Here is a 26726-nt window from a genome sequence, read left to right as displayed (position 1 = left end):
ACACAAGCTCACCTGCTTGATGTGGAACGAAAACCCCCCAGGGTCTGGTTTTTCTTCAGCTCAGTGGGTCCACAATCCCATCCATTGCATGGTCCTTTACTGAGCACCTCCTTCATGCAAGGCATTGCCCTGGGAGTGGAGGTTGCATGAATGAGTAGGGTATAATTCCCGAAGAATTATTATAGTAATAATTCTTCATTACCCTTAAAAGACCATTGGCCTCAGAAATGTCAGATAGGGTGACATTAGGCTCTCATTCCCTAAAAATCTGGAAATCTATATACCATGAGGAGGATTCCCTCAGCACCATGCTCATTTGTTTTGTTGGGAATTACGATACTTAGCATGGGATTTAACAGGGAGGATAACCCGGAAACAGATTCTAGTTAGAACACAAGTTATAATGCAGTAGTTATAAAGTGCTCAGGGTTTCACAGGAGAAATAAGTTTTATCTTAATGGGAAATGAGGAAATGCATGAACGAAAGTCCTATTTAAGTTTGGACTCGAAAGATGGATAGACGGTCTAAGAAGAAGGAAGAGGGGAGGGCAGGGGCAGGAGCACAGACGGGCGCAGAGGCAGGAACGCAAGGGGCGGATGTGGAAATACTACCTGGTACTGCTGGGTTTGGTGTGGAGCAGACTCTGAGTGGTGCAAGATGAAGCTTGAGGCTGGTGTGAAAAATGAGGCCACTTTTGGAATGGCAGCTTGAATTTATTGAGTCACATTTTGTGTTACAGATGATTGAAGGGCAGAGCAGTGGAGAGGGATAATGGGTTGGTAACATATTGACTAGACTGGAGGAGGGGCAAAGGAAGGAGCCCACTAGTAGGGCTGGCCTGAGGTGCCAGTGGCCTTAGAGAGACAGGAGAATTGGTGAGACGGTGTGAGGTGGATTCTATGGGCCTTGGTGATGGGTGAAATGCATAAGGGGGGTGAGGAGAGACAGAGTGAGATGCTTCCTGTGCCAGGCACCCATGTTTTGAGTCGGATGGTCACAGATGGTCGGTACCGTCCCAAAGTTCAGGACCTCAGGACGAGATGCAGATGCCGGAGTAATCACTGTAATACAGATCGGAGTGAGGCGCAGATGGAGCTGGCTGCAGAGAGTTGGAGACAGGGGATTCCAGCTAGTGAGAGAGGGCGGAGCTGGAAACAGATTAAGAAGTCAGCTGCGTGGCGGTGATAGGTGAAAATACTAAAGTGGCGGGTCATTCAGGAATACATGAACTCACTCACACGTTCAATCAGAAACAGTTATTAAATGCCTGTCCCCTTCCCATGCCAGCTGCCTGTTTGTCAGATGAGACATGGCTTCTGCTCTCAAGTAATTCTTGCCCAGTCTCAGGTACAAAGGCAAATTGTGCAGCAGTTGTATATGGTAAGATGGAGGCATGCACAAGGTTCTCCAGGCCCTCAGAAAAAGAGCATAAAAATCAGGGAGTGAGGAGACGTGTGTGCATGTATGTGTGTGTGCATGTGTATACATGCATGTGTGTGTGCATACTGTGTGCATGCGTGTGTATGAACATGTGCTTGTGCATGTGTGAATGTGTGTGTATGTGTGTGCACATGGGTGTGTGTATAAGCATGTGCGTGTGTGTGCATGTGTGCGTGAGCATGTGTGTATGTGTGTGCATGGGTGTGTAACCATGTGCATGTGCATGTGTGTATGAGCGGTGTGCATGTGTGCGTGAGCATGTGTATGTGTGTGTGCATGTATGTATGAGCATGTGCGTGTGGTGTGCATGTGGCGTGAGCAGTGTGTATGTGTGTGCATGTGTGTACCATGTGCATGTGTGCATGTATGTGTATGAGCGTGTGTGCATGTGTGCATGATGTGTGTGTGCATGTGTGCATGAGCATGTGTGTATGCGTGTAAGCATGTGCATGTGTGTATGAGCATGTGCGTGTGCGTGTGCATGTGTGCGTGAGCATGTGTGTATGTGTGCATGTGTAATGTGCATGTGTGCATGTATGTGTATGAGCGTGTGTGTGCATGAGCATGTGCGTGTGTGTATGTGTGCATGAGCATGTGTGCGTGAGCATGTGTGTAAGCATGTGCATGTGTGTATGAGCATGGGCGTGTGTGTGCATATGTGCGTGAACGTGTGTGTAAGCATGTGCATGTGTGTATGAGCATGTGCGTGTGTGTGCATATGTGCGTGAGCGTGTGTGTAAGCATGTGCATGTGTGTATGAGCATGTGCGTGTGTGTGCGTATGTGCGTGCGCATGTGTGTGTGTAAGCATGTGCATGTGTGTGTATGAGCATCTGCGTGTGTGTGTGCGTGTATGTGTGTCCTGTGTGTATAGGAAGTTCCTGGAAAAACTTAAGCAAAGTTTCAAAGGATGAGAGGAAACTGGCTAAATGGTGGGGCTATTTTTCAAATGTGCTACGTTTGGATAATTTAAAATAAGAGCAGTAGTAAAGAGTTCCTGTCAGGGAGCGGTACGGAAAGAGGTGGAACGGGCATGTAGAACCTTTCGTGGTCAGCTGAGAGATGTGAACTTTATCCTTAAAAGTACAGGAAATAATTGACGGTGTAGAGTAGGGAAGGGCTTGACCAGACTTGAATTTTTAAAACACATCTGAACAGCGGTGCGGACAGATTGGGGAGGAATCCTGGAGGCCCACACCCCCACTAGCAGAGAACTGCCCTGACGCGGCAAGAAGAGATGAAGCCAGGGCCTCGGGCCACTGCGGTCATGGGGATGAGGCAGGCGTGTGGTGATAGAGCGATCAAACGCACAGGATGCAAAGTGTGGATAAGGGGCTGGGCTTGGGAGGGCCGTGAAAGGGGAGAAATCAGGATGATTTGAAGAACTGTGATCATGATGACATCAGTGTCATTTACTGAGCGGTTTAGAGTTAAAAAAAAAATAGGACAACAGTGGGTCAAAAAGATGGTGAACTGGGAGATCGGCATGACTCAGAACGATTTCTGGCACATACTGATACACAGATACTTGTGGAATAATCCTTCCCTGGCAGTGCCTGGAGGACACCCCGGAGGCTTTGGGACCTGTGGCTCTAAACTGGGGTGGGAGGTCTGGAGGGCTGGGCGTCAGCCTGGAGAAAGGACAGAGTGGGAATGCGAGGAGCTGAGGGAGGAGTGGCGGCCGAAGGCACACAGGGGAGCGGCTGGCACAGAGGCCCACACCCACCACGGCCTGAGAAGCAGGAGAACTTGCTGGAGAGGGGAGAGGGGCCTGAGTTAGAATGGAGCAGGAGATGCCTACCTCTGAGATCTCAAAGGAGATTCAAAAGGGGTGAGGACAAAAGGGTTTGCTTGGTAGGAGTCAAGGATCCCAGGAACTGGAGGGAGCTTAGGGGCTCACTTCTTTGGGGTAAGCTCTGGTGTGAGGAGCCCCTGGTAAAACGAAGAAGGTCCCTGAGAGCTGCACCGTGGCCCAGAAAGGCCAGGCTGGGACGCGGGTGACCCCAGGAAGGAGCGTGTCAGGGGCCCCAGCCGAGGCATGAGGCTGGAACAGGTCTTCCTGGCGGGGCACTTGCGCTGCACAGATGCAATGTCATGAATAAAGAAGACTCCAGGCTACCTCGACTGGCCACTCCGTGGCCCAGGACTTGCCCTGTAAGCTTCAGTGCTGCTGACTGGCTTGTCCAGTCCCAAGCTTGGCTGGTTGTGTTCTTTCTCTTTCAGGGCCTCTTGGAAGGTTTGGCTCTCGGGGCAACGGCCGTGTGGGCGTGTGGGTCCAGGGGGGCTCCCTGCTACCTGGGTCTACACTTCCCCCTCCCAGCCACCGCTTCTGTTCCTCAGCCAGGGTGTTAGAGGCTGGTCCATGTGGAACCGATCAAGAGATTCCACATGATCTGAGAGACTGAAATAGATGACCTTTGATCAACTGAGATGGGCACTAAGGTTAAGGAAACCAAGCCGGCCCTGGGTCATGGGTTCAGTGCTTGGGGACCGTGGCAAATTTCCCAATTCCTACAGCAAAATTCCCTAACAATAGGAGCTATCAACTCTGATTTACAACCTGACCACTACAACTCTAATTGCACCGAGGACCGGCCCTAGAAGCAAACGTTTTGTTCTAACGAGCAATTACAGTCCCAGGCCCGCTTTGGCAGCTTTGAGGGGCACGCACAGATTGTCTTTGCATCCTTTAGTTCACCTTCTGACAATCGAGTTTCTCCAGACTTGGCCAAATGTCCATTGGGAGGCAAAATAATCTGTGGTTAAGTTGAAATGTTGACACATGTAAACCATAATTTGAGTTTGCAAAACTATGGCAAAGTTAATGCTACTGTTTAATTCATACCTTTACTTATTTAGAGCTAAAAATGAATTGTTATGTGCCAAGAACTCTGTGTGTACAACATGGACTATGATGAGCTGGGGCCAGGTTTCCTGGAGTGTCCCCCATCTCCAGGTGGATCCAGAGAAGGGGGGCCACATTCCCGTGAGCATGGCAGGGCTGCCTCCAGGAAGTCCTGTAACCCAGCCTAGGAACCAGGGCAGACCTCCCAGGACTGGAGTCTGAGCCAAGGCCTAGGAGAGGAACAGAGGTGAGCAGGTTGAAGAGAGAGGAGGGGAGGTGGAGAGTTTGTGACTGGCAGAAGGAACAGGGTGTACCAGTGCTTAGGGGAAATATATAGAAAGCGGCTAAACAGAAACTCCAGCCCAAGTGTTCTGATCCCATTCTCAGTGTTCTTTTACTTAAACAGGTTCCCCCACACGATTGGTAATTCAAAAACTAACGTTGTGGCTCTGATTCCAGCTCCATAATTTATCTTATTGGCAGCCTGGTCACCCTTTGCCATTCTTCATATTGAAAGGTAAATACTTGTAGATGCTATTATGCATCTTGTTACATTTTCAAGTCTTTATCAAATAGGAAACTTTAATAGCTAGCTTTAAAGGATGCGTAAGTAGTTTCGTTCGTTTTCTAGGTCTGCCATAAGACAGCATTACAAACTGGACAGTTTAAAATAATAGAAACTTGTCCTCCCACAGTTTTGGAGACCAGAACTCCAAAATCAGGGGTGGGCAGTGCCTCACTCCCTCTAAAGGCTGTAGGGAAGAATCTGATTCACGCCTCTTTCCAGCTGCTGGTGTTGCCAGCAATCCTTGGTTCCCTAGTTTGGAGATGCCTCGATCCAATCTCTGTTTCCTCCTTCACCAGGCACTCCTCTGTGTGTATGTGTCTCTCCCTATAAGGACACCAGTCATATTGGATTTAGAGCCACCCTAATCCAATTATGACCTCATCTTAACTTGATTTCATTTGTAAAGACCCTATTTCCAAGTGAGGTCATGTTCACAGGTACCAAGGGTTAGGACTTCAAGGTGTCTTTTTGCAGGATGCAAGTAAACCACAGCACTCATTATGTTAATGCTACATGGACATCACAAACCCCTAGGCTGTAATTTCTCTCCTTATTTTTTAATATGTATGGGCCCTTATTTAAAATATGTCTAAGCCAAAACACATTTGCAATATACTTTCATGCAACTTAAGTCAGATCCTTCCCTGAGAATACCGGGAGGTTTACCTAAAGCAGTTGCTCCTGGAAAATGATGATAGGATTGGAGCCTCAAACTTCCTGAAAAGTCACCAGAGTTTCCAGCCAGTTGTTCCCAGAAGGGCATGTAATCACAAGAATAACTGGAAGAAGTGATGTCATGGACTGGGGGAGCAGGCACAGTAAATGGGATGCACATTGATTTGAAGAAATGTGGGCTTTTCCCTGTGTTGAACTTCAGGATGTACCATTGTGAATATAACATCCGTGCCCTACTAGATAATTCCCTTTCTTTTCGTTTTTGAATAGTACATGTTGTATGCTCTTAGCAAACCTAAAAATAGTATTTAGAGCTACTGACTTATTGCCTCAGTTGCCCAAGCTTATGTGCTAATTACTGGCTTAAAAAGAGGAAAAGGGAAGGAGAGGAGAAGAGGGAGAGGGAAACAATTGTCACAAGTTAATTCTCATTCTGCACTTCCATCCTGTGGCACAAAGTGCATGCCAAAAAGGCAGTAGTGGCCATCTGGCTGCCAGTTCAGTGACTGCTTTCACTCCTCTATCCATTCAGCAAATATTTGTTCTAAGTACATCAGCCATCAGTAACAGGCACTGTGTATAGTGGTTTGCCAAGGAGACAAAATTCCTGCCCTCACAGGGTTTATGGTCTAATAAAAGCATTAATTAAATGCTCATACACATACACCTAAGTAAGTATTCCCATCTAAGAAATTCCTAGTATCTTGAGAGCATCTACCAGGGCACCTGACTAAGTCTGGGGGTCACAGAGAGCATCCTTGAAGGACTGACAGTGGAGGTCAGAACTTTAGGAGGATTCAGTATTAATCTTGGTAAACAAAAGTGAAGGCAGGTACCACATCGTCCAGATGAGAGTAGCAAGATATACAATGGCCCAAAACATATATTGAGACAAAAACTTTTCTAAATAATAATGGATTTGTCAATTTCTCCTTTTGGTTTTGTCATTTTTTGATTAATACAGTTTGAAGCTATATTATTTGGTGCATGTAAGCTTAGAATTATTGTATCCTCCTGGTGAACTGAAACTTTCATCAATATGTAGTGCTTTGTCTATATCTATGAATGCTTTTTGTATCCTATGTATGACATTAATGTTACTTCTTTTCATTACTTTTTGCATGATGTATCTATTTCCATTATTTTGTTTGAAACTTTTGATGTATCTTGTTATATATGTTTTTCTATAACTAAATTTATTGTAAACCTATTTGGCACTCTTTGTCTTTTAACTAGAGAGTTTAGCTCATTAACATTGACTTTATTTTTTTACATATTTTGATTTATTTCTATTTAGGTTGTATATGGTCTAGGATTTTATTTTGCCTCACCTATAAACTACTAATTAGCCTAATAATAGCTACTGGAAGAGTTGGTGGATATTGGAAGATCAGAGATAAAGGACATTTTAATTCAAGGAACAGAAAATGGCATGAGTATCATATTTGCATAGGACTCCTTTGCCCCCCACATCCTATGGGGGCCTAGATGGACTCTATGTTTACAGTAAAACTGCATCTCAGTTGAGGAAAGCTGAGCTTGGGGAACCTGGTGATTTTTAACAAGAGGTCAGCAAGCCTGCTTTTGTCTTGGAGGAAAATGTTACCTCATTTCCCAAGGTTGCTCACTGCAAACGCGACACTGAGCAATGGCCTGGGTTAACAGTGGTCAGTGCCTGACATTCCTCACATACTCAGCAAGAAGGTGCAGTGACACTCAGGGCCCATGGCAGTGGCCATTCCCAACAGTTGGTATTTTTTTACTTATCCTACTTTTTCCAGGTGTCTTTTTTCCTGCTTTCTTATCATCATTTGAAATTTTTTTCTTGTTCTATACTTTGACCTCTATTAGTTTGGCAATGACACACTGGATTTATATTCCTTTAATTGATTGCTTTAGAAACTTTAGCATGTATGCTTACCTTTAGCATGTATGTTTAACCAATCTATGGAATTTTTGTCTAAAGGTAATCAAGCCTCTTTATCTTCAGAAAAATATGAAAACATTAGAAGGTTTTAACTGATCACTGTCCTGTATATGCTATTTTTAAATAGCATATTTAAGACATCATTCCAACTTAAGTCCACAAATCATGCAATACACAAATGATTTACTTTCATGCAGCTCGTGTGTGTCTAGCTTTACCCACACAATTTCATTGGAAGTGAATTTTCTTTGATTGTTTACGTGGAAATGTCTTTGTTTTGTCCTCGTTTGTGAAAGATTTTTTTTTTTGTAGGACAGAGAATTCAAGGTTAAAGTTATTTTCTCTTAGCACATCGCATACATTATTCCACTCTCTCAGCTTCCAATATTGCTGTTGAGATGGTAGCTGATAGTAATTAACATTCATTCGTAGAAAAGTTGTCTTTTCTTCTGGTTGCTCTGGAGAGAATTTTTTTTCGGTTTTTGGTATTTCAAAGATTTAATATGATGTATTTAGGTATCGTTTTCTTTTCATTGAATCCTCCTGGGGATTTGGGGGGTCTTTATAAATATGAAGATTGGTATGTTTTATCTACTCTGAAAAATTCTGCATTATTGCCTCACCTCTTTGAATAGTGCTTTTCTATTTTTCTTTGTTTCTTCTGTCTCATTCTAATAGTCAGAGGCATGCGGGATTTTTCTCCTCCTATCTTCCATCTTTCTTAACCCCCCTTTCATATTTCCTGTATTTCTGTCTTTCTCTCAATGATCATCAGATCCAACATCTGTTTTACCAACTCTTTCTTGGACTTTGTCCAAACTGCTGTTAATCGATCTATTGAATTTTTTTTTTTTTTTGTGATGGAGTCTCACTCTTTTACCCAGGCTGGAGTGCAGTGGTGTGATCTCGGCTCACTGCACCCTCCGCCTCCCAGGTTCAAACAATTCTTCTGCCTCAGTCCTCCATGTAGCTGGGATTACAGGTGTGCACCACTACACTGGCTGATTTTTGTATTTTTAGTAGAGATGGGGTTTCGCCATGTTGGCCAGGCTGGTCTTGAACTCCTGACCTCAAGTGATCTGCCCACCTCGGCCTCCCAAAGTGCTGGGATTATAAGCATGAGCCACCACACCCAGCCAATCTATTGAATTTTTTATTTAAATTATTATTGTTTCAATTTTAAAGTTTTACTTATTTTTACAAATCTGCATGGTCATTTTATAATCTCTTGTTTTCTTGTAATGCTTCAACCCTCCTTGCTGTTTTTCAAATGTATTGAACACACATATATTATTTATACAAATTCCTAACCTTTGCTATCTGTACAGGTCTGATTTTGCAATTTGTTGTCTCTGCTGACTCTTGCCCACAGTTTGTATCTGTGATTATTTAGTGATTTATATTTGCGAGCTCATGCCCCTTAGAATTTCCTGTTTAAACTGTGAGACATGTTTAATGCATGTTCTTCCTGATTGTACTTACATTTGCCTCCGCCTGGTCCTCTGTGTGCTACCAATCTGGAATCTCTAAAAACTAAAAGTTTGGACTGGAGTTTTTCACGCCACACTAGCAGTGAGGATTTTGCTTCCAACTGGCTGAAGTGTGAGCTGCAGAAATCTGAGAGGGCAGTTTTTACCCCTTGCTCTTTTCCACACTCCCACCTGAACACGCAAGCCTCCTTCTTCACAGTGAGGTTCTTCCAAGGTCACGCCGTCGAGTCTGCTCTATGGGAATGCCAACTTGGATCCGACCCCACACCCTGCTTGGCCCCCCACTGAACCTCTGGTCTAGATGGCAGAGACTCACATAAGCCTGCAGGACAGGCACTGCTCAGAACAGTGCTCGCCCTCACAATATCTCCTTGTCCTCATCTTTTGCCTGCATTTTTTCTTCCCTGCTTCATTAGACCAGCAGATCTATAAAATGACCATTTTATAATGACCAAGCAGATTTGTAATGAAGACCAGCCACACTTCGTTAGAAGAGATTTCCCCCTTGTTTTATCTAGCATTGTCATGTGTGCCGGGAAGGCTTTCTCTATATACGTGACCCAGCAGGTTGCCGAGAACTGGGAAAAGCCCAGTGGAGCGGGGAAGGGCTGTGCTGCCTCCCAGCCCCAGCTTCCTCCCAAGCTCCCTTGATGAGGGGAGGCGGAGACGGCACCACAAGGCTCGCTGCTCCCGGGGCTGCCACATGGGCTATTCTCAGCTCCCCCTGTCTGGCTTTTATGTGTTCATCAAGTTCTCATCTCTAGTAGAGGTATTTAGTGCCTGAAATACTATAGGTGTTTATGAAATATTTTTAAACAATGAAAATTTGCTAAAACAAATCTAGCAAAGATTTTATGTTCTCCTTTGTACCCGTGCCAGATCTTGAGAAATTTTTCTATGATGGGGTTTTTTTTTTCCTTTTTAAGCTACAGAAATCCTTCCTGCTATAGTTGTAACCTGTTTCCTCTTTCCTGCTAACTCCCTTCCTTTTGAATTCCTCTATAATTTATGTATAGGCTTGGAAAAGTCCCTTATTTCTGGGTTAATCTCCTAGAGCCTCAGCATCTTCGCCGCATAAGGGGGTTCACTGTGTCTGCTTCGTAGATAAATGTGTCACAGAAATAATAATGTAGGCCAAAGCTCTTCCTAATCAGCAACCCACTGAAAATAATCCTAGTAAGGTCTGTTTACATACACGTATGGAACGCTACAGACACTTGCTTCTCAAGTATTTTAACGTTGGTAGGAGAGAGAGGGGAACCCAAAGTTTTAATACAGCACAGTGAGCAAGCTAGAGGAGCCCAAGAGAGACCCCAACAGGGCCTGTGGGGTGGAGTGATCTCGGTGTGGCTTCCTGGAGCAATGCTGGGTCTGGAAGATGCTGGAAGGAGATGTGGCCAGTGGGCAGAGGCAGAGCGGGCAGGAAGGACAGCCGTGGCCACTGCGTGAATGATGTCACGGAGACACCACAGTTCATCTTCTTAGGAGTAAGTCAGCGGGGCAGGAGCAGAGACTGCGCCCTGGGGGAAGGAGGAGAGGCAAACGCAACGCGGAAGAAGGCCTGGCCAGGAAGAACAGAGTCTGCGGCTTCCAAGCTTCCAAGCTCTGGAGCTATGCATGCCCTGGGGTAACTGAACCAGATTCGCTTCTAGAAGGATCAGGCTGGTGGCAGGACCACAGGTAGCTTGTAGGGAAAGCCTTTAGCCAGTAATTACTATTTTCTGGCAAGAGCTGAGGAGGGCCCACGCTGTGTTATGGAGGGCAGGGTTGGAAAGAAGGCAAGATGGGGAAAACATGTAGAAGGCACAGTTGACAAATCTCAGTAACTAGAGACGTAGGGAATAAGGAGGTGTCAGGAGGTCACGGTAAGTCTTACCTTCTGGTTTGGGCAGCGGGGCACATGGTCATGCCTTGCATAACACAATACAGTTTAATAGGGGAGTTTTCAGATAAAAATTCTCATATTTGGGAGTCAACTCTCTTCCCAGCCATTTCATTAATTTTCTGTGTGAAACTCTAGGATTTCTATGAATAACTCCGTTGAGCACCTTACAATTTATAAAGCACTTCCACATATTGGTTTAACTGCATGAAATTGCTGTTTTCATAGGTGATGACCTAGTGAGAAAAGGGGTTTTTTTTCCTCTTCTTCCTCCCTTTTCATCTTAGAGTGGGCTTTTTCAACCTCACCATCAACATTTTTAAAAATAGACTTATTTTTTAAGAGCCATTTTAGGTTCACAAACAAACTGAGCAGAAGGAAAAGAGACTACTGACATTTTTGATGGGCACGTCTTGGTAATGAGCCTGTCCTGTACACTGTAGAGTGTTCAGCAGTGCCCGGCCTCAACCCACAAGATGCCGGTAGCACCCCCCAGCTGTGACAATCAAAAATGTCTCTAACACTGCCAGATGTCCCCTGGGACCCATCCTCCACCGCCCCAGAACCACTGTTCCAGAGACTCAGAGAATTTCAGCCAAAGTCAGGTCATAGGATCTGAACAGTGGGTAGAAATTTAATTCAAGATATTTTACTTCCCAGTGTATAGTCCATCACAGGCTCCTGCTTACCGCGGTCGTTTTTAGATCCGTCTTTCGCCTGTCTCCAGCTACATCTAATTTGCTCTTTAATAAACGGTACGGATGCTCAGCTGTATGTAATTCATGTCTTTCCATTTCAAGAGCGACATTGTTCATTTTTTTTTATCTGTTTGGTCACTTTGAGTCTCTTGTCTTTAATCGCATTTTCATGTCTTGCTTTTATCTCCTTAAGCTTATCAAATCTGACATTCACTGCTCTCCCCTGGACAGTCCAGTGGCTGGAGCCTGCTCACAGCTGAGTCTGCGGCCGGCTGTCTTGCGGGCTGTGCTCCTGACTTCAGCTTTCTTGTGGATTTTGCGCACATCGAGTGTGAGCTTGCGCTCCTTGGAGCTGTGTCTGAGGGATTTCTTTGAAGCCTGGTTTAATGCAGATTCCTCTAGAAAGCCTTTGTGATTGTTTCTGCTAGGCACCTAGGGCAACAACAACTCAAGATGCTGCTGTCTTCACACAGGCGGTGAACCGAGGCCGTGCCCCTGTGCGAAGGCTGGCTGTGGCCACAAACTCACAGAGGATTTCCCACGCCCCCGGCCCCCTGCTTAGCGCCAGTGTTCAACCACGATTCCTCATCCAGGGGGTTCTGGGGTCCTCCCTCAGCCCCCCCTGAGGCCAAGTGCAGCACCCTGCTGGACTCCCACTTTGGGGGGTGGGCTCTGTCCTCTGCGGCCCCCACGGCTGTGACACGGGGTCTTATGCTGCAAATATGGACCCACTTCTTGGTTCCCGCCTCTGCTTACTCACATCATTGACTTGAACAAACCTGTCTTGAGATTGGGTCAAAACACACATTTCAATGTCCACCAGTGGGACAAACGCCCCCTTCTCCAGTGAGGACTCTGTCACTTTCCACAGCTTTTCTTCCCACTCTTGGACAACAGACAGCCCACACTGACTTTAAGTTCTGAGCGCTTAGTTAGCATTTCAGGTCCTCAGGATGGGTCCCTTTCAGAGACCTGCGCAGGCAGCCTGCAGTCCGAGCTTGCTTGCTCTCCTACTCTCCACCTTGCATGTCCCCTACCACCCTCTCCCCCCACCTGGCACCTGCTCGTTGTTCCTCTGGGCTCATTGTTCCTCTCGGGGCCAGAGCCAGGAGTGAGGAAGAGGAGGGGAGAGAATGGCCTTCAACTGCTCTCCTCTCTTCCCCAGCCTGACCCTTCTCTCCTGGAGGTTCCTGTTGGCTTCACTCCAGGCAGGGTCTCTGAGGACTTCACATGGCCCCTCCCTGGCCCAGGCCCGGCCTGTAGGAAGCACTCATATGTCCTTGGCCAACAAACCTTGCGTGGACAGGGTCAGCCACCACACAGCCTCTCTGTCCTCCTCACGTTCCCCTCCAGATGGTCCCGGTGGATGCCAGACCTAAGCCACCTGGTCCTAGCATATCAGCACTCCCCAAGGGGCCCCAAAAAGTCATCCTGCCTGGGCAACAACAACAGAGGCGGCACCTCCCCAGCCCTTTAGGTGGTGGAGAGGAAGGGTGCTCGACACAGTTGCTGCCAAATTTCCTCCCCTCCAAGCTCCCCTCCTTCACTCTCCAGGCCATCCTGTGTTCTCAGAGACCTGGGCAGTGTCAGGGTTTTGGAACAGCCTCTCAGCATTTTTTTTTTAAATTGGCCTATAGCTATTTGTCCTTGAAATCTTCAAACTTAGTGTATCTCAGGGAGTTGGTAGAAACTTGCCTTTCAAATGATCAATCCTGAAATCCTGTTTGTTCTAAATTTAACCCTGGAGTTCATCACTTCCCCTCGGCCACACCCTGCTTCTCCTGGCCTCGTTCCCCAATCTCTTTATTCAACAAGGGCAGAAGATATCCATGGAGTGCCTGCTGTGTGCTGGGCTCTGTGTCACAGCAGCCTATGGGATGTTAAAGTTCCTGTCCTTCAGGGCCTTATATTGTGATTACTAGAGACAAGCATTTAAAAGGTGAAAAGGATGAAGGAGAAGGAGGATGAGGGGGAAGGAGGAGGAGGAAGAGAGGACGAGGAGAAAAGGAAGAATAGAAGAATCACATATTATCAGAAGTTTTGTAAAGAAAATGAGCATGAGGTGTTCTAGAGAGTAGTGGAGAGAGGCCCTGTCTGAGACAGGCTACCCAGAAAGGCCTCTGCAGGGAGGCACTGATTCAAGCCTGTCTGAGATAGGCTATCCAGGAAGGCCTCTGCAGAGAGGTACTGATTCAAGCTGGAAGCCAAAGTTTGAGAGCGAGCCGGAACAGGGGCCCAGGCAGAGGAAGGACCCAGAACCCAAGGCTGGAGGTGGGACAGCCTTGGTGGTTCCAAGAATGAAGGGAAGGCCAGGCTGGTGGAGCCCAGGAGCAGGGTGGGGCAGGGCGGGATGGGCGGTGGGTGGTAAGACCCAGGGTCTTTGTAGCAGAGTCAGTGTAGGCAGAACAAGGAGTTTGGGTTTCATTACACTTCACTGGCAAGAAAGTAAGAAGCCTGGAAGAGTTATAAGCAGCGAAGTGGAGGATTGGATTTGGATTTATGTGGAATGGCCATGGGCAGCCAAGCTAGCAGGTGACCACCCTGGTCTAGAGTGGGGAGGGTGGCTTGTCCTGGAGTGGACGCAGAAGATGAGCAGGGTCAGACTTAAGACACCCTTTACCGGACACACCCAGGTCACCCTCCTGGGGTGGATGCAGCCTTCTCCCCAGGGCGGGGATGGTGGCTTGTCCTGGGGTGAGCGCAGTAGGTGAGCAGGCTCAGAGTTAAACATCCTTCTCCAGACACGCCCAGGTGATGCTCATGGCATCCTCCTGCCGAAGCCTGCCAGGCTCTTCCTCCTCTTCCGGGGTAAACTCCGTGGGGCTCTCTACCATGTGACCTAGCACCCCTCCTCTGCCCTGTCCCCACTCCAACACACCCTCACACAGCAGCCAAATGGACCTCCTCAGGACCATGCTCTCACTGGCCTTTAGCCTGAGTGTCCCTGACGGAACACCCTCGCCTGTCCCTGTGTATCTGGCTGGGCTTGCTCATCATCACCTGTGAATGTAGCAGTCATCTGCGAGACTAAGGGCTCCTCTGGGTGCTCCCGTAGGGCTTTCTCTCCCCTCTAAAGCCCTTCCTGCCTGGGAGTGAACGCACCCTGGCTTGTCTGTGCTACCCCAGAGACCACAGTGCCCGTCAGGGCAGGAGTCCCTGCTGTGACCAGCCCCTCAGATCCCAGGCTCAGCACAGCCCACAGCAGCAGGCACGGTAGATGCACAGAGGACCCGGGTTGATGAATGACACTGGGCTCCTGCCATGGTTCTTCTCTAACTCATTCATGCCAAGGTGTGTGTGGGAGAGAAGTGATTAATAATTAGTGAGTCACAAACATGAATACAACCAAGTATGCCCCACACGGTCGCTTTCACGTACTACCGTTGGCTCTCCGTTATCACAAGTCTTATTTAAATTATTATAATTTAAAAATTATGGTCTCATTTTCCTCATATTTTAAAAAATTATTCTAGTTAGTTCTTGAATATTAGTATTTTTCTGTGGGTTTTTAAGGATGTGAGGTATTTATGGTGTGAAACTATACCAAACACTAAAAAAATTTGCAAATGAACGCCGAGTGTGGTGGCTCACACCTGTAACCCCAGCACTTTGGGAGGCTGAGGTGGGCGGATCACTTGAGGTCAGGAATTCGAGACCAGCCTGGTCAACCTGGCAAAACCCCATCTCTACTAAAAATACAAAAATTAGCTGGGCAAGGTGGCGCACGCCTGTCGCCCCAGCCACTCAAGAATCTCAGGAGGAGGAGGTTGCAGTGAGCCGAGATCACACCACTGCACTCCAGCCTGGGGGACAGAGTGAGATTCTGCCTCACAAAACGTTTGCAAATGAAATTCCCTTTTTAGAGTTATGTGTTATTTTCTCATCTCACATAATTTACAAGTGTCTTTGTTTTTCCATGTTTGTGGTCATGTTGGAATAAAACCTGACGGTTTTGCGAATTTGTGGATTTACAGGGAAGCATCTGAGTGAACTGTGTAAAAGCTCAGCGATTTTGATTTCGATTTCGATTTTTGAGGTGGTAAAATGGAGGGATGAGGAAGGGGGAGGAGCAACTCAGGGGTGACGCCTGTGGACTCAAGGACTTGTCCTGGAAACGTCCGGCCCCACTTCCTTCCCCTCAGCCCGGGGGTCTCCAGCAAGTTCCGCTCCCAGCGTGACTGCCCCCCTCAGCCTCTTGCTCTCCATCACTGTGGCCACTGCGGTTTGCTCTTCATGAGGACACTGCCCTTCCCCACAGGACTGTCACAGGCGCACCTCCCTGAATCTGCTTCCTCTGCTGTGCACCCTGCTGCCAGGAGAACTTTCTCAAATGCAAGTGTGTCCCTGTCGTCCTCGGCTTCACGCTTCAGTGGCCCCTTTGTGAAGCTGAGAACAAACGTCATTCCCTCTACCTGACCCCACGCCCTGAGCCCATGCTCTGGCCACACAGTGTCACTCACCCCAGGGCCTTTGCACAAGATGCTCTTTTTTTCTGCTCTCATCTTCACTTGCCTGGTTTGAAAAACCGTCCCCGTGTCCCTCTAGTCCTTCCTCCCTCCGCATAGGCCAGCTGCATGTTTGTCTGCCTTAAAGCGTGGCACGTTCCGCTGACTCATAGTATATTTTTGTATCTGATCATTTGTCACTAGCCTGTGATGATCTTGTGAGAGGGCACAGTGCTGAGTACAGGGGAAGAGATCATGAAATGCATGATACGTGAATAAATTCAAACAAGTAATTCTTCCATCCTATAATTATAACTGTAATTATAATCTCACAGCATTTTCTACCATAATGTTTTACAAATAGTATGACTATTAAATAATCCATAAGTAACTTTTATAAAAGTTTAGATTTAGGAACTGGATGTAAGTCTATGGATTAACCGAGTGAATAATGAGTGCCTTGCTCAGCCAGTTAGGATCCCTTTGGCTGCAAACGACAGAAAACTCAGCTCAATGAGAAGATTTATTTTCCACAGAAATAAGCCTCAAAGAGGTTTGGCTGCAGAATCGGTTAATGCAGTAACTCAACAGTGTTATCAAGGATCCAGAATGTTTCCAGTTTTCTGCTGTGCCATGCTTAGCATGACCTCATCAGCCCAAAGTACCCCACCCACTCTGAGCACCCCATCCTTACACACTGGCCAGAGGTAAAAGAAGAAACTCATCCCTTTACTCTGCCCCAATTTCCTTTCTTGCTCTGTGGACTTAGGCAATCTCCTCTGAGGTTGTTTTTTGTTTTTGGTGTTTTTGAGATGGGCTCTCACTCTGTGACCCAGGCTGGAGTGCAGTGGCACGATCTCAGCTCACTGCCATCGCTGCCTCCCAGGCTCAAGTGATCCTTCCACTTCAGCCTCCCAAGTAGCTGGGACCACAGGCACACACCACCATATCCAACTAATTTTTCTATTTTTTAGTAGAGAAAACATGGGTTTTGCCATACTGCCCAGGCTGGCCTTGAACTCCTGGGCTCAAGTGATCTGCCCATCTCGGCCTCCCGAAGTGCTGGGATTGCAGGCATGAGCCCCTGTGCCCAGCCCCGAGGTATTTCATACCCATGTTGAGTCCACGTTGTCCTCTGGCCTCCCCACACCGCTCATGGTCTCTCTGCCTTTCCCCAACCCTGTTCCTGAGTTGCACTGTCTGTCCCTGCTTCCTCCTCCCTCACTAAGCTTCGGCTCCCAGTTTCCTTTTCCTTTGGGTTAAGTTCCTTCTTGGTCTCCTGGTCTTTGTGTCTCCCTTCTGGTCTTTCTCCTCTGTGTTGTTGCTGTTGATTTCTGTATGTCCTTCCTCATTCATTCGTTTTATTTCCTCCAGCTTCGTTGAGGTATAATTGACAAAGAAATTTTTTTTTTTTTTTTTTTTTTGAGATGGAGTTTCGCTCTTGTTGCCCAGGCTGGAGTGCAATGGTATGATCCCCACTCACTGCAACTCTGCCTCCTGGGTTCAAGGGATTCTCCTGCCTTAGCCTCTCAAGTAGCTGGGATTACAGGCATGTGCCACCACGCCCGACTAATTCTGTATTTTTAGTAGAGATGGGGTTTCTCCATGTTGGTCAGGCTGGTCTCGAACTCCTGATCTCAGGTGATCCGCTCACCTCAGCCTCCCAAAGTGCTGGGATTATAGGCATGAGCTACCCCGTGCAGCCAAAAGTTGCATAATTTAAGGGATACCCCATGGTGTTTGCTGTAGGTATACCTCATGTAAGGATTCCCACAATCAAGCTAATGAACACAGCCATCACCTCACATAGCTACCTGCGGGCAACACAGATGGGCCTGAGGACATCCTAGTAGGTGGAATAAGCCAGACATGGGAAGACAAATATCCATGATCTCACTTATCTGTGGAGTCTAAAAACTCCCCAGGGCTGGGGGTGGGGAAGGGCGATGTTGCTCAAAGGGTACAAAGCTTCAGCTATAAGGCGAACAGGTCCTGGAGGTTAAAGGCACCGCATGGCAGCTGGAATTAGTATCCTAGAAATGTGCGGAGTGGAGCGCTGTCCCCACCTCCTGTCTGTCTGAATTTCATCTGTCTCATGTGGTGTTTGATTTAGGTCTTTTCAAGGCATTTATACCTTCGCTGATACTGGTGCTGCCCCGAGGTGCCACCCGTCTGGGCTCTGTTTGCCACACAGCCTCTCTCTGGTCTGTCTCTGCTCCGCTGTGTTTATGACTGCACTGTGTGTTCGCGCCATCTCTGGGATTCCACTGTCTCAAAGACAAAAAGGGCTCACTGAGGCAGGGCCCTCCCTTCTTGCCATTTGGGAGTCATGACTCCAGCTGTGCTCCGCTGACACCATGGAAGGCACCAGAGTGCCCCAGGCAGAGGGATGAAAAAAATATATGTTATCAGGAAAGTTATTTGATCAGCCTCACTGTAGATTCTGGCCCTATGGTTTATAAATGGGTTTCAAAAGAAAATGGTATGAAGGAAGATAGTATTTAAAAACCAATAAAATCCAAAGCTGTTCTCACAGTGGGCTGGTGGGGAAGGTGTTGCAGGTGAAGCCCACCTTCTGTGACCTCTGTGCCTTCCTACCCAGGTTGGATGGGGGATGAGGGCTCCAGCGGGGAGGGAGGAAGCCAGCCATGATGGTTCCCACAGCTTGAAACCCAATGTGGTTTTTCTTCCTAAATCTAAGCCAGTCAATAAGGGTCAAGTACAACTGGCCTGTGGGTTTCCACCTCCCTCTACCGACTACCCAGAAACCAGGCCCTATGGTTTCAAATGTAAATTCCATTTCCTGGTATTTCACCATTAGAGCTTTATTTCTATTGCTTTGAAGACTTTTACTCATTAAGACTTTCTTATTAAATTTTCAATATGCTCAGAGATTTTAAACTGTTAAACTGAGGGCAAAGGTGTCATTCTGGCGTGGCTTGGTTGGTACCCAGATGTGAATGAGACCCGAGACAAGCGTCCTGTGGGTGAGGGCCAGGGGCCAGCCAGAGACCAGAGGCAAACTTGATCCCTTCTAACTTTTGCTGAGGGCCCAAGAGGCCCTTCCCTGACAGCTCCAGGCCCCTTGCTGACACCTGCTCTGAACGTGCCCCCACCTGAAATGTCTACTACAGTTTCCCTTCTAGGGTCTCAGGACTTTAAGACCATCTTCTGAGCAAGCACTAATTCCTACATTCAAGAAACTTCAAAGTCATAAATACTTCAAGTACACAGGGACCCACAGCCCAGGAAAAGGATTCCTTTCTGTACACTCAGGGACTGCACTGAGGGAAGCTTGACTGAGCCCATTTGCATCACAGCCACAGGAAGTAGTTCACAGGGGCACACACTGAAGCCCACCTCCCTCCCTCATATTGGCTGGACACTGTCTCTGGAGCACCCAGTAGGATGCCTGTGATGGGCAGAGCCTTCGAATGCTGATACTCTGGAAAAGCACGATTTCCCGCTTTCTCAGATGACCAGCACCAGGTGACCCTGGTAATCCTGGTGAAGTTTTGCATCAGGGAACCTAGTGAATTCAGCTGCCATGGCAAAACTTTAGTCCTAATGAAGACCGAATGTTTCAATTTATTTTAAAGATATATAAAGTCTCATTTGAAGTGCAATTTAGCGTTTTATTGAAAATGTATGAGAGTTTTAGAAATAAATGAGAGTTTTAGAAGCTTGAAACTTTCAGCAGCCTGTAGGACTGTTCGGAGACAAACAGACATTTGTGGTACTTGACTAATTAGAAGCTCTTGGATGTCACTCTTAAGCCAATCCTGTGGGATGCCCTGAGAATGTGGCATCTTCCCATATGCAGAGAACACACCAGCCTTACCCACAAAGGTACCTGTGTAGCGGGGAGAGATGGGAAACCTTGTCACAGCCCCCTGACTGTGCCCTGTTATTCCTCAGCCTGGGACTCCCACCTCCTCTTGTCTGTCCAGGAAACTTATTCCCTCATCTTCTTACCCTCAGGGATTCAGAGCAAAGGCCATCTCCTCCTTGACTTCGCCAATTAGAATTGGCTTCTCATTCATCTCTTATACATTTCTTTCACTTTACATAAAAACGGCATCAGCTTTGTCTGTTCACTCACCTTCTCTTCCATAAGACTGTGAACTTCTTGGGATGTTGTAATCATTTTGTGTCACAAATGACCACCACAGTGCCAGATGTTAGTAGGTGCTCGATAATCACTTGTGGAATTGCATTGACCACACATCAGCTAATCTGGTACTCACAGAAGTAGCAGTCACCACGGAATTCAGTCTCAAACTTACTGTGCTTGAATCACAGAAAATGTGAGATACTCAGAGGTCTACCAAGCTCTTTATTTCCCCTTAGCCCTCTCCCATTCCATCACCTGGGCAAGAGCCTTTATCAAGTTCACTTTCTTTTCTGGTATTTGGTAAGGATAATTTGGATTTAGGTTACAGTGGGTCTTGATATTATACTTACCCTAGATTTAGTGGTTTTGGAGGATTTCATTACATAAGCACATGAAGTAGTGTTCCGTGATCACTAGAGATTTTGGTATACGTGTATTTTACCAGGAGAAAAACAAAGGCAAACAGATTTATTGTTCTAGCAATGAATTCCAATGAAATCTGAATGACTTCCCCCCCCGCCCAGTTCAACAGAACAGTTTTGTTACCTTCAAATTTGGGGAACTCATGAATGTCCCATGAAATATTTCCTTTCCAATTTTGTCACATCAGGTCAAAATACTATTGTTGGTACAAGCCTTGACTTAGGCCTGCCTTGGGGCTTTTGTCCTGAACAGGATGCCCATGAGTTGGTATGGTTGGCATTCAGCACTCCTGTCTCCGGCCAGTATTACTGGCTCCCCTTCCGAGGGAAGCATGGTTGGGTTGGCCCTCCCTCACTCCCGGAGTCTGTGTCCAGTCGGAGGTCCATCTACCGCTTCCCGTGCTGGGTATAGAGTGTCTTTGTGTTTGCCTAGAGCCAGGATGCCCGAGGGCCCCAGCAGGGATACAGGGCACTAAGAGGCTGGTTCTGAGAGCACAGATTACTACTACCCTCCCAGAAGAACCTTAAAGGAAGCAGGAAACGCAGTTTTCAGGGGCACTTAACTGGCACACCGTCTTGAAAAGAAGCCAAAACGGTGTTTGGTGTCCGTGTGGGGTCCTGCACTTCTGTTTTTAAAGAAAAATAGTCATTATAGCTCCTTTAATACATAATATGAAAATCAATTGCACTATTTAAATTCACAAAGCACTCCCATATCGGTGATCTTGCATAAGCCTCTTGCTATCCAGTAAGGGAGATGAGACAGGTTTCACTCGTATTTTCCTCTTAGAGATGAGTCATGGGAACAACGTGCAAGGGCACCCAAGTTCACCAAGCAAGGAAGGGGCAGCGCCACAGTACTGGTGCTAAACTCCCGGCTTCCACTCCGGAGCAGCACCGCTCAACGCGGGTCTCCAGGAAACCCAGAGAGCCTATCTGACCTCACCTCAGCCCGGATGCAGCATGAGTTTAAAGCTCTTATTTAAGGACATTCTGACCTCTCTACCCACCTCAGCCAAAATAGCCTATCACGAGTATTAACGCAATATCTGACTAGTCCAGCGAGCAAAACAACGCGAGGATTTTGCAGTTCGCACTGCAAAAGAGCAAGCAAGACTTGTCAACTCACCACCGCACTCGTTTCTGGTCTTTGCAGGTGGTGATGGTGCTATGTCAATGGGCTCGGTTTCTCCCTGTTTTTAAACACAAACTCAACACGTGCACAAGAGGAAAACAGAGCAGGCTGCACGGGGTCGTGAGCCCGCATTCTCGGCCCTGCTGTAGCCCTTGGTGAGCATTTCTAGGAAAAAAAAAAAAAAAAAAGTGTTTCCCTTTAAGGCGATCCCGAGCGGCGCTGCCGCCAGCAGCGGGTCTGAGGGCCTCGCCCTAGACCCAGGTCACCCCGCCCCGGGTATTCCCAGCGCGGGCCCTGATAAGCCATCTGTGTAGACGTTTCCTAGAGCGGGACCAGCTGCGGAGGGCGGATGCGTCTTTGTTCTGCAGCCGCGGGAGGGAGGCGCCCCGCGGGCTGCCTGAGCCCCCGCCCTCGGGCGCCTTTGTCCGCTCCGGCGGAGGGAAGGCGCCGGTTCCGCGGCGGGCGGCTCTGGGCCGAGCTGCAGGGCCCGCTGGCAGGCGGGGGTGCCTCGCTCGCTGTGCCGCTGAGGTTTTGGCTGCGTTTGCTGATCAACAATTAAAGTTTGGTTCGGCAGAGAAAAACATGATGACAAAGTGTGCACAGGGATGTTTTAAGGAAGGAAAACATAATGACGGCCCAAAGCTGGAAGAAAGAGCAGCCGGGCCGAAGTTGCGTGACAGGAACGCCCGCGACTGCGCGGCTCCGGAGCAGCTGCACAGCTTGCCGGAGCCGGGAGCTGTCCCGGGTCGGGGCTCATTAGGCATGCGGCGGCCGCGGGCGCTGATTGGCGGGCAATGCTGTGGGCGGGGCCGTGGGCGGAACCGCGTGGGGGCGGGGGCTGCACGGAGCTGGTATTTGTAGGAAGGAGTAGAAAGAGGAGGAGGGATGAGCACCTGGGGCCACAGGGCGACGCTGATGATTGGAGGTATCGGCAGAGGCGGGGCTCTCCTGGGCGGGGCGGTGGGCTCTCATTGGCAGTGCTGGTGGTGGGCGGGAACGGGCGGGGTGGTAAGCGCTGATTGGCGGTAGTGGCGGGGCGGGGCGGAGGAGGAGGAGGTGTGCGTGCCGGGGCGCGGAGCGGCGGGCGCTGATTGGCGGTAGTGGTGGTGGGCGTGGTGTAGGCGTGGCGCGTGGCCGGCGCTGGTACTCGCAGGGGAGGCGGAGAAGGAGGCGGAGGGAGCGCCTGGGGCCCCGGCCGCGGTGGCCGGCGCGGCCTGCCCTTTGTGACCGCAGCCCGCGCCCCACGCCCCGCGCCCATGGCCGCCGCTCCGGGCTCCCCGGCCACGCGCGCCCGCCCGCGGACCTGAGCCCCGCGCCTGGGATGCCGGGGATGCGCGTCCCCCGGCCCTGCGGCTGCTCCAGGCTGGGCGCGGGGCGATGGACCTGAGCATGAAGAAGTTCGCCGTGCGCAGGTTCTTCTCCGTGTACCTGCGCAGGAAGTCGCGCTCCAAGAGCTCCAGCCTGAGCCGGCTCGAGGTAATGCGGCCGCCCTCGGGGCGCGCAGGTGCCGTGGCCCGGCCCGTGGCCGCCCGAGCCCGCCTCGCCACCCCTGGGTGGACCCCGAGACCCGTCAGGGAGTTCAAGTTACTAGAAAGCTGGTCCGGTTCCGAAAATCGAACCAAACGGCTCCAAACGTTATCGCTGGGACTCCGTAGTAATTGGGCGGTCCGTGGGTCCTCGCGGGGGCCAACTCCACCCCCACTGCATTTCCAGCTCGTTTCTCCGCCGCTGTCTGCACGGGGTGTGGGGTGGTCCCCTGTGGGCCACAGGGTGTCCCGGTGAGGACAGGCTTTCTCTACAGATAGATCACCGCGTGGCGCGGAGCGCTCCGCGGGGGTCCCTCAAAGTCCAGTGTGGAGAAGCCCCCCAGCTCCGCCCTCCGAGGCGCTGATCAGGTGCTGTCAGCCGTGCCTGGCCGGCAGGTTCCACCTTATCTTGTAGCTCATTCGTGCATTTGAAGTCAGTGTAGAATTCACAGAACGGGAAAGAACGGGCAGCAGCACAATCTACTTAGGCGTCTAAAACGGCGCTCAGGAGTAAAGCGCCTGATGCAATATCCTCGCAGCGCCGGGGTTGATACAGATTCGTCCTGAAAACCCAGAGTACTCCCAAAGCCCTGTCCTTTCTACCTGTCCCGCATCTTGGCATCTTAGGGTTTCCTTGTGGACGGTTCTCTCGTAGTGTTTTTTATTTCAACCATCAAATCTTATTCTCTTAATCCCAGTGTCCAAATCACATTGTTGAATCTTTAGATGACAAAACAGTGAAACGTATTTAAGTGAAAAAGACATGGTGATGGGGAGACTGAGGCTGGGACCCAAAGATTTCGCCTGACACTGTCCCGCCTTTGCCTCAAGGCTGGCACCTGTGGGGTTTTGGTTGGTTTGTTTCAACTGGAACAATCTCAAATGTTTCATCTTGGTTTTCTTTGTCCCAGCTGCCATGATATTAGACACAGACATGGGTTCTATAACAATTGAGAGACCTCTAAGCAGAGCTGAGGAATAGACAAAAAAGTAGAAGAGAATTACTTGTTTAAAAAGTTTCTCTTATGGCATCCCTAAATCAGAATTGGAAGTACTAGAGTTGATCAGTGTGGCCGGTTCCCAAGGGTAAAACACATCTTTCAAACAAAACTGTTAATCCAGTACTGGAGGAGGGCTTGCTTTTAAGTCTAATATTGAGAGAAATTAAGCACAGCTTCAGTGAGACAAATCATTTTCCTGGGGCACAGGCACATAAAAAGTGCCTAGTTGACAAGATCAGAAACTCAGAACAGTATTTATCTTTATCCGGATACATGTTTTTATTTCCTGTTTCATCTCAATGCCAAGTTTATTAGACAACTCCTTGTCTCCTTCCATTTATTGTCTTTGCCAAGAAGAGGTACACGTGTGAGCAAACTCCAGGCATTGTTTATGAAGAGCAGCACTGGCTCTGGCTGACCAGTGGGAGTTCAGGAATCTGCCTGATTCTGGATACACACATCTCTGGTGTTACAGGGTTCTGCAAGGAGGGCCGGGCTGCAGAAGTGCCTCCAAAAAGAATACAGTGGGAAACAAGGTGGGGGTGGGAATAGGAAACGGGGTTTCTTTGATGTACAAATAAAATTTCTAGAAGTCATACATAAACCATCAGCGACATAGGAGGTCAAATGGGCTGAAAATAAATGTAGTCTAACAGTAAGTAGTCAATTAGCGCTTCCTACGTGCCAGATCCCGTGCCAGGTGCTGGAGGTTTCACTAAGATGGTCAATAATGGCCGGGCGCAGTGGCTCATGCCTGTAATCCTAGCCCTTTGGGAGCCTAAGGTAGGCGGATCATGAGGTCAGGAGATCGAGACCATTCTGGCCAACATGGTGAAACCTCACCTCTACTAAAAATACAAAAATTAGCTGGGCATGGTGGCGCATGCCTATAATCCCTGCTGCTCAGGAGGCTGAGGCGGGAGAATCGCTTGAACCAGGGAGTCAGAGGTTGCAGTGAGCCGAGATTGCGCCACTGCACTCCAGCCTGGCGACAGAGCGAGACTCCTCTCAAAAAAAAAAAAAAAAAAAAAAAAAAAAAAAAAAAAAAAAAGATGGTCAATATGGTCAATACTAATGCAACGATCTCTTCTTTACAAATGCATTCCCCGGCTTTCTATTATTTGATGCTTGTGAAAATCGGGGTAGCATATGTTACTGTCCTCATTCTATTGCTAAGGGGAAGAAACCCTGAGAGTTTGAGAGTCTTGTTAAAAGCTTTCCAAGGAATTCATTCTGCAAATGTTTATGGAGGACCGGGTCTTGGGCTGGTCTTTTTCTGGATACTGTGTCCAAAAAGACACAAGACATAGAAGTCCTGGCCTCAGGGCACTTCCGCCCAGTGAGGAGTCTCACAAGCAGCAGCCTTTGTGCCCCAGTCCAGTAAGTTCCTCTTTTGCACCCTACCCATACTTGAGAAGGCTGCCTGTTCGTTTGTGTTCACAGCTGGTTATAGGCCAAGAAGCACTCATCGAAAAATGTAAAACTGAGCAGGGGAGGTCTGTCAATGGATTGAGGTTGAGAAATAGGACACAAAGTACTGAACACAGATGTGTATTTCCTCTGTGTGGATGAATGAGAAAGATAACTTGTTTAATAATAGGAAACATTTTAAAATTGTTTCTGTGAAATTTATATTTTGAAATATACAGACTGAAAATTTTTGTTATTTGAAATTCAAAGTCTAGTGACGTAAACAGGAAATTAACGTAGTTACTTTAAGTTGAAAACCATATCTCCATTGAAAAGGCTTTCAGAGGGAGACTCAGTCCTAATGTTTTCATACTCGAGTTTATTTTCATTTTTTATTTTTTTAAATAATGAGAAATTTCTAAGGTCCCTTCTTTTTTTTCCTCTCTTTTACATTTATGCTTGGCAAAACTTCTCTGAACATACTTGATTTTAAAATAAATTTTACATCTATAACCCAACATTTGTTAAACCCTAACTGACAGATAAGCCAGGTTACTTAATCATATTTGGAAACAGTTTATGAATTACAGATTAAAATGAAATTCACTGAAATATTTTTGTCCTCTATCAGCATAGAACCAAGTGAGATGGCCAAGTTGTTGATTCTGGCAACTATAATTTTGGGGGTTTCTAGAGGAAAACTGGGTATCTTCCATAGACTTCCATGGGTGTACTCCAGAAAGGTGTCAGGTCTCAGTGACCACAAGACCCTCACCCCCAAGAGAGCTCTGCTTTCAGGGCATTGACAGTATTGCCTAAGAACCAGGACACGTTGCTGGGCAGAGTAACCTGCATCTCCTTCAACCGTCCACTTCATAGATGAGGAAAGGGGACACTGGCCCATTTGCTAAGCTGGAGTTACCATCACCCGGCTGGGATAGGATACCCTCTCAGTGTCTGGCCTATGAGTCAGTGAACTTATCTACAAAATACGTTACCTATGCCAGTTGCCTAATGAGCTAAGGTGGCTTTGAGAGCAAGGAAATGCACCACCCTCACCGTCCTAACTTAGCAGAACCATGGGTCCACTGAGCTGAAAGGAATCTTCTCCCCACTCAAACTTTCCACACGCCAGTAGAGCCTCAGAA

At 48.0% G+C, this 26726-nt stretch overlaps 1 protein-coding gene across 4 annotated transcripts in view; it reads left to right on the top strand.

Annotated features, from left to right (window-relative positions):
- The window catches only part of RPS6KA2 (ribosomal protein S6 kinase A2), a 445645-nt gene that overhangs the window by 212551 nt on the left and 206368 nt on the right, over positions 1-26726 (top strand). Inside the window, exon 1 of one of the 4 annotated variants that reach the window (XM_030809961.1) lies at positions 22761-23117. The exons of the other annotated variants lie outside the window; for them this stretch is intronic. Coding sequence (XP_030665821.1) covers positions 23019-23117 — 99 coding nt within the window. The 5' untranslated portion in view covers positions 22761-23018. Of the gene's footprint in view, positions 1-22760; positions 23118-26726 lie in introns of those variants that run through there. 4 annotated transcript variants of the gene reach the window in all.

The sequence above is a fragment of the Nomascus leucogenys genome, chromosome 3 (genome assembly GCF_006542625.1).
Source record: "Nomascus leucogenys isolate Asia chromosome 3, Asia_NLE_v1, whole genome shotgun sequence".
NCBI classification, from domain to species: domain Eukaryota; kingdom Metazoa; phylum Chordata; class Mammalia; order Primates; family Hylobatidae; genus Nomascus; species Nomascus leucogenys.
The sequence above is the reverse complement of the archived record's forward strand: the minus strand, read 5'-3'. Positions and strand labels throughout refer to the sequence as shown.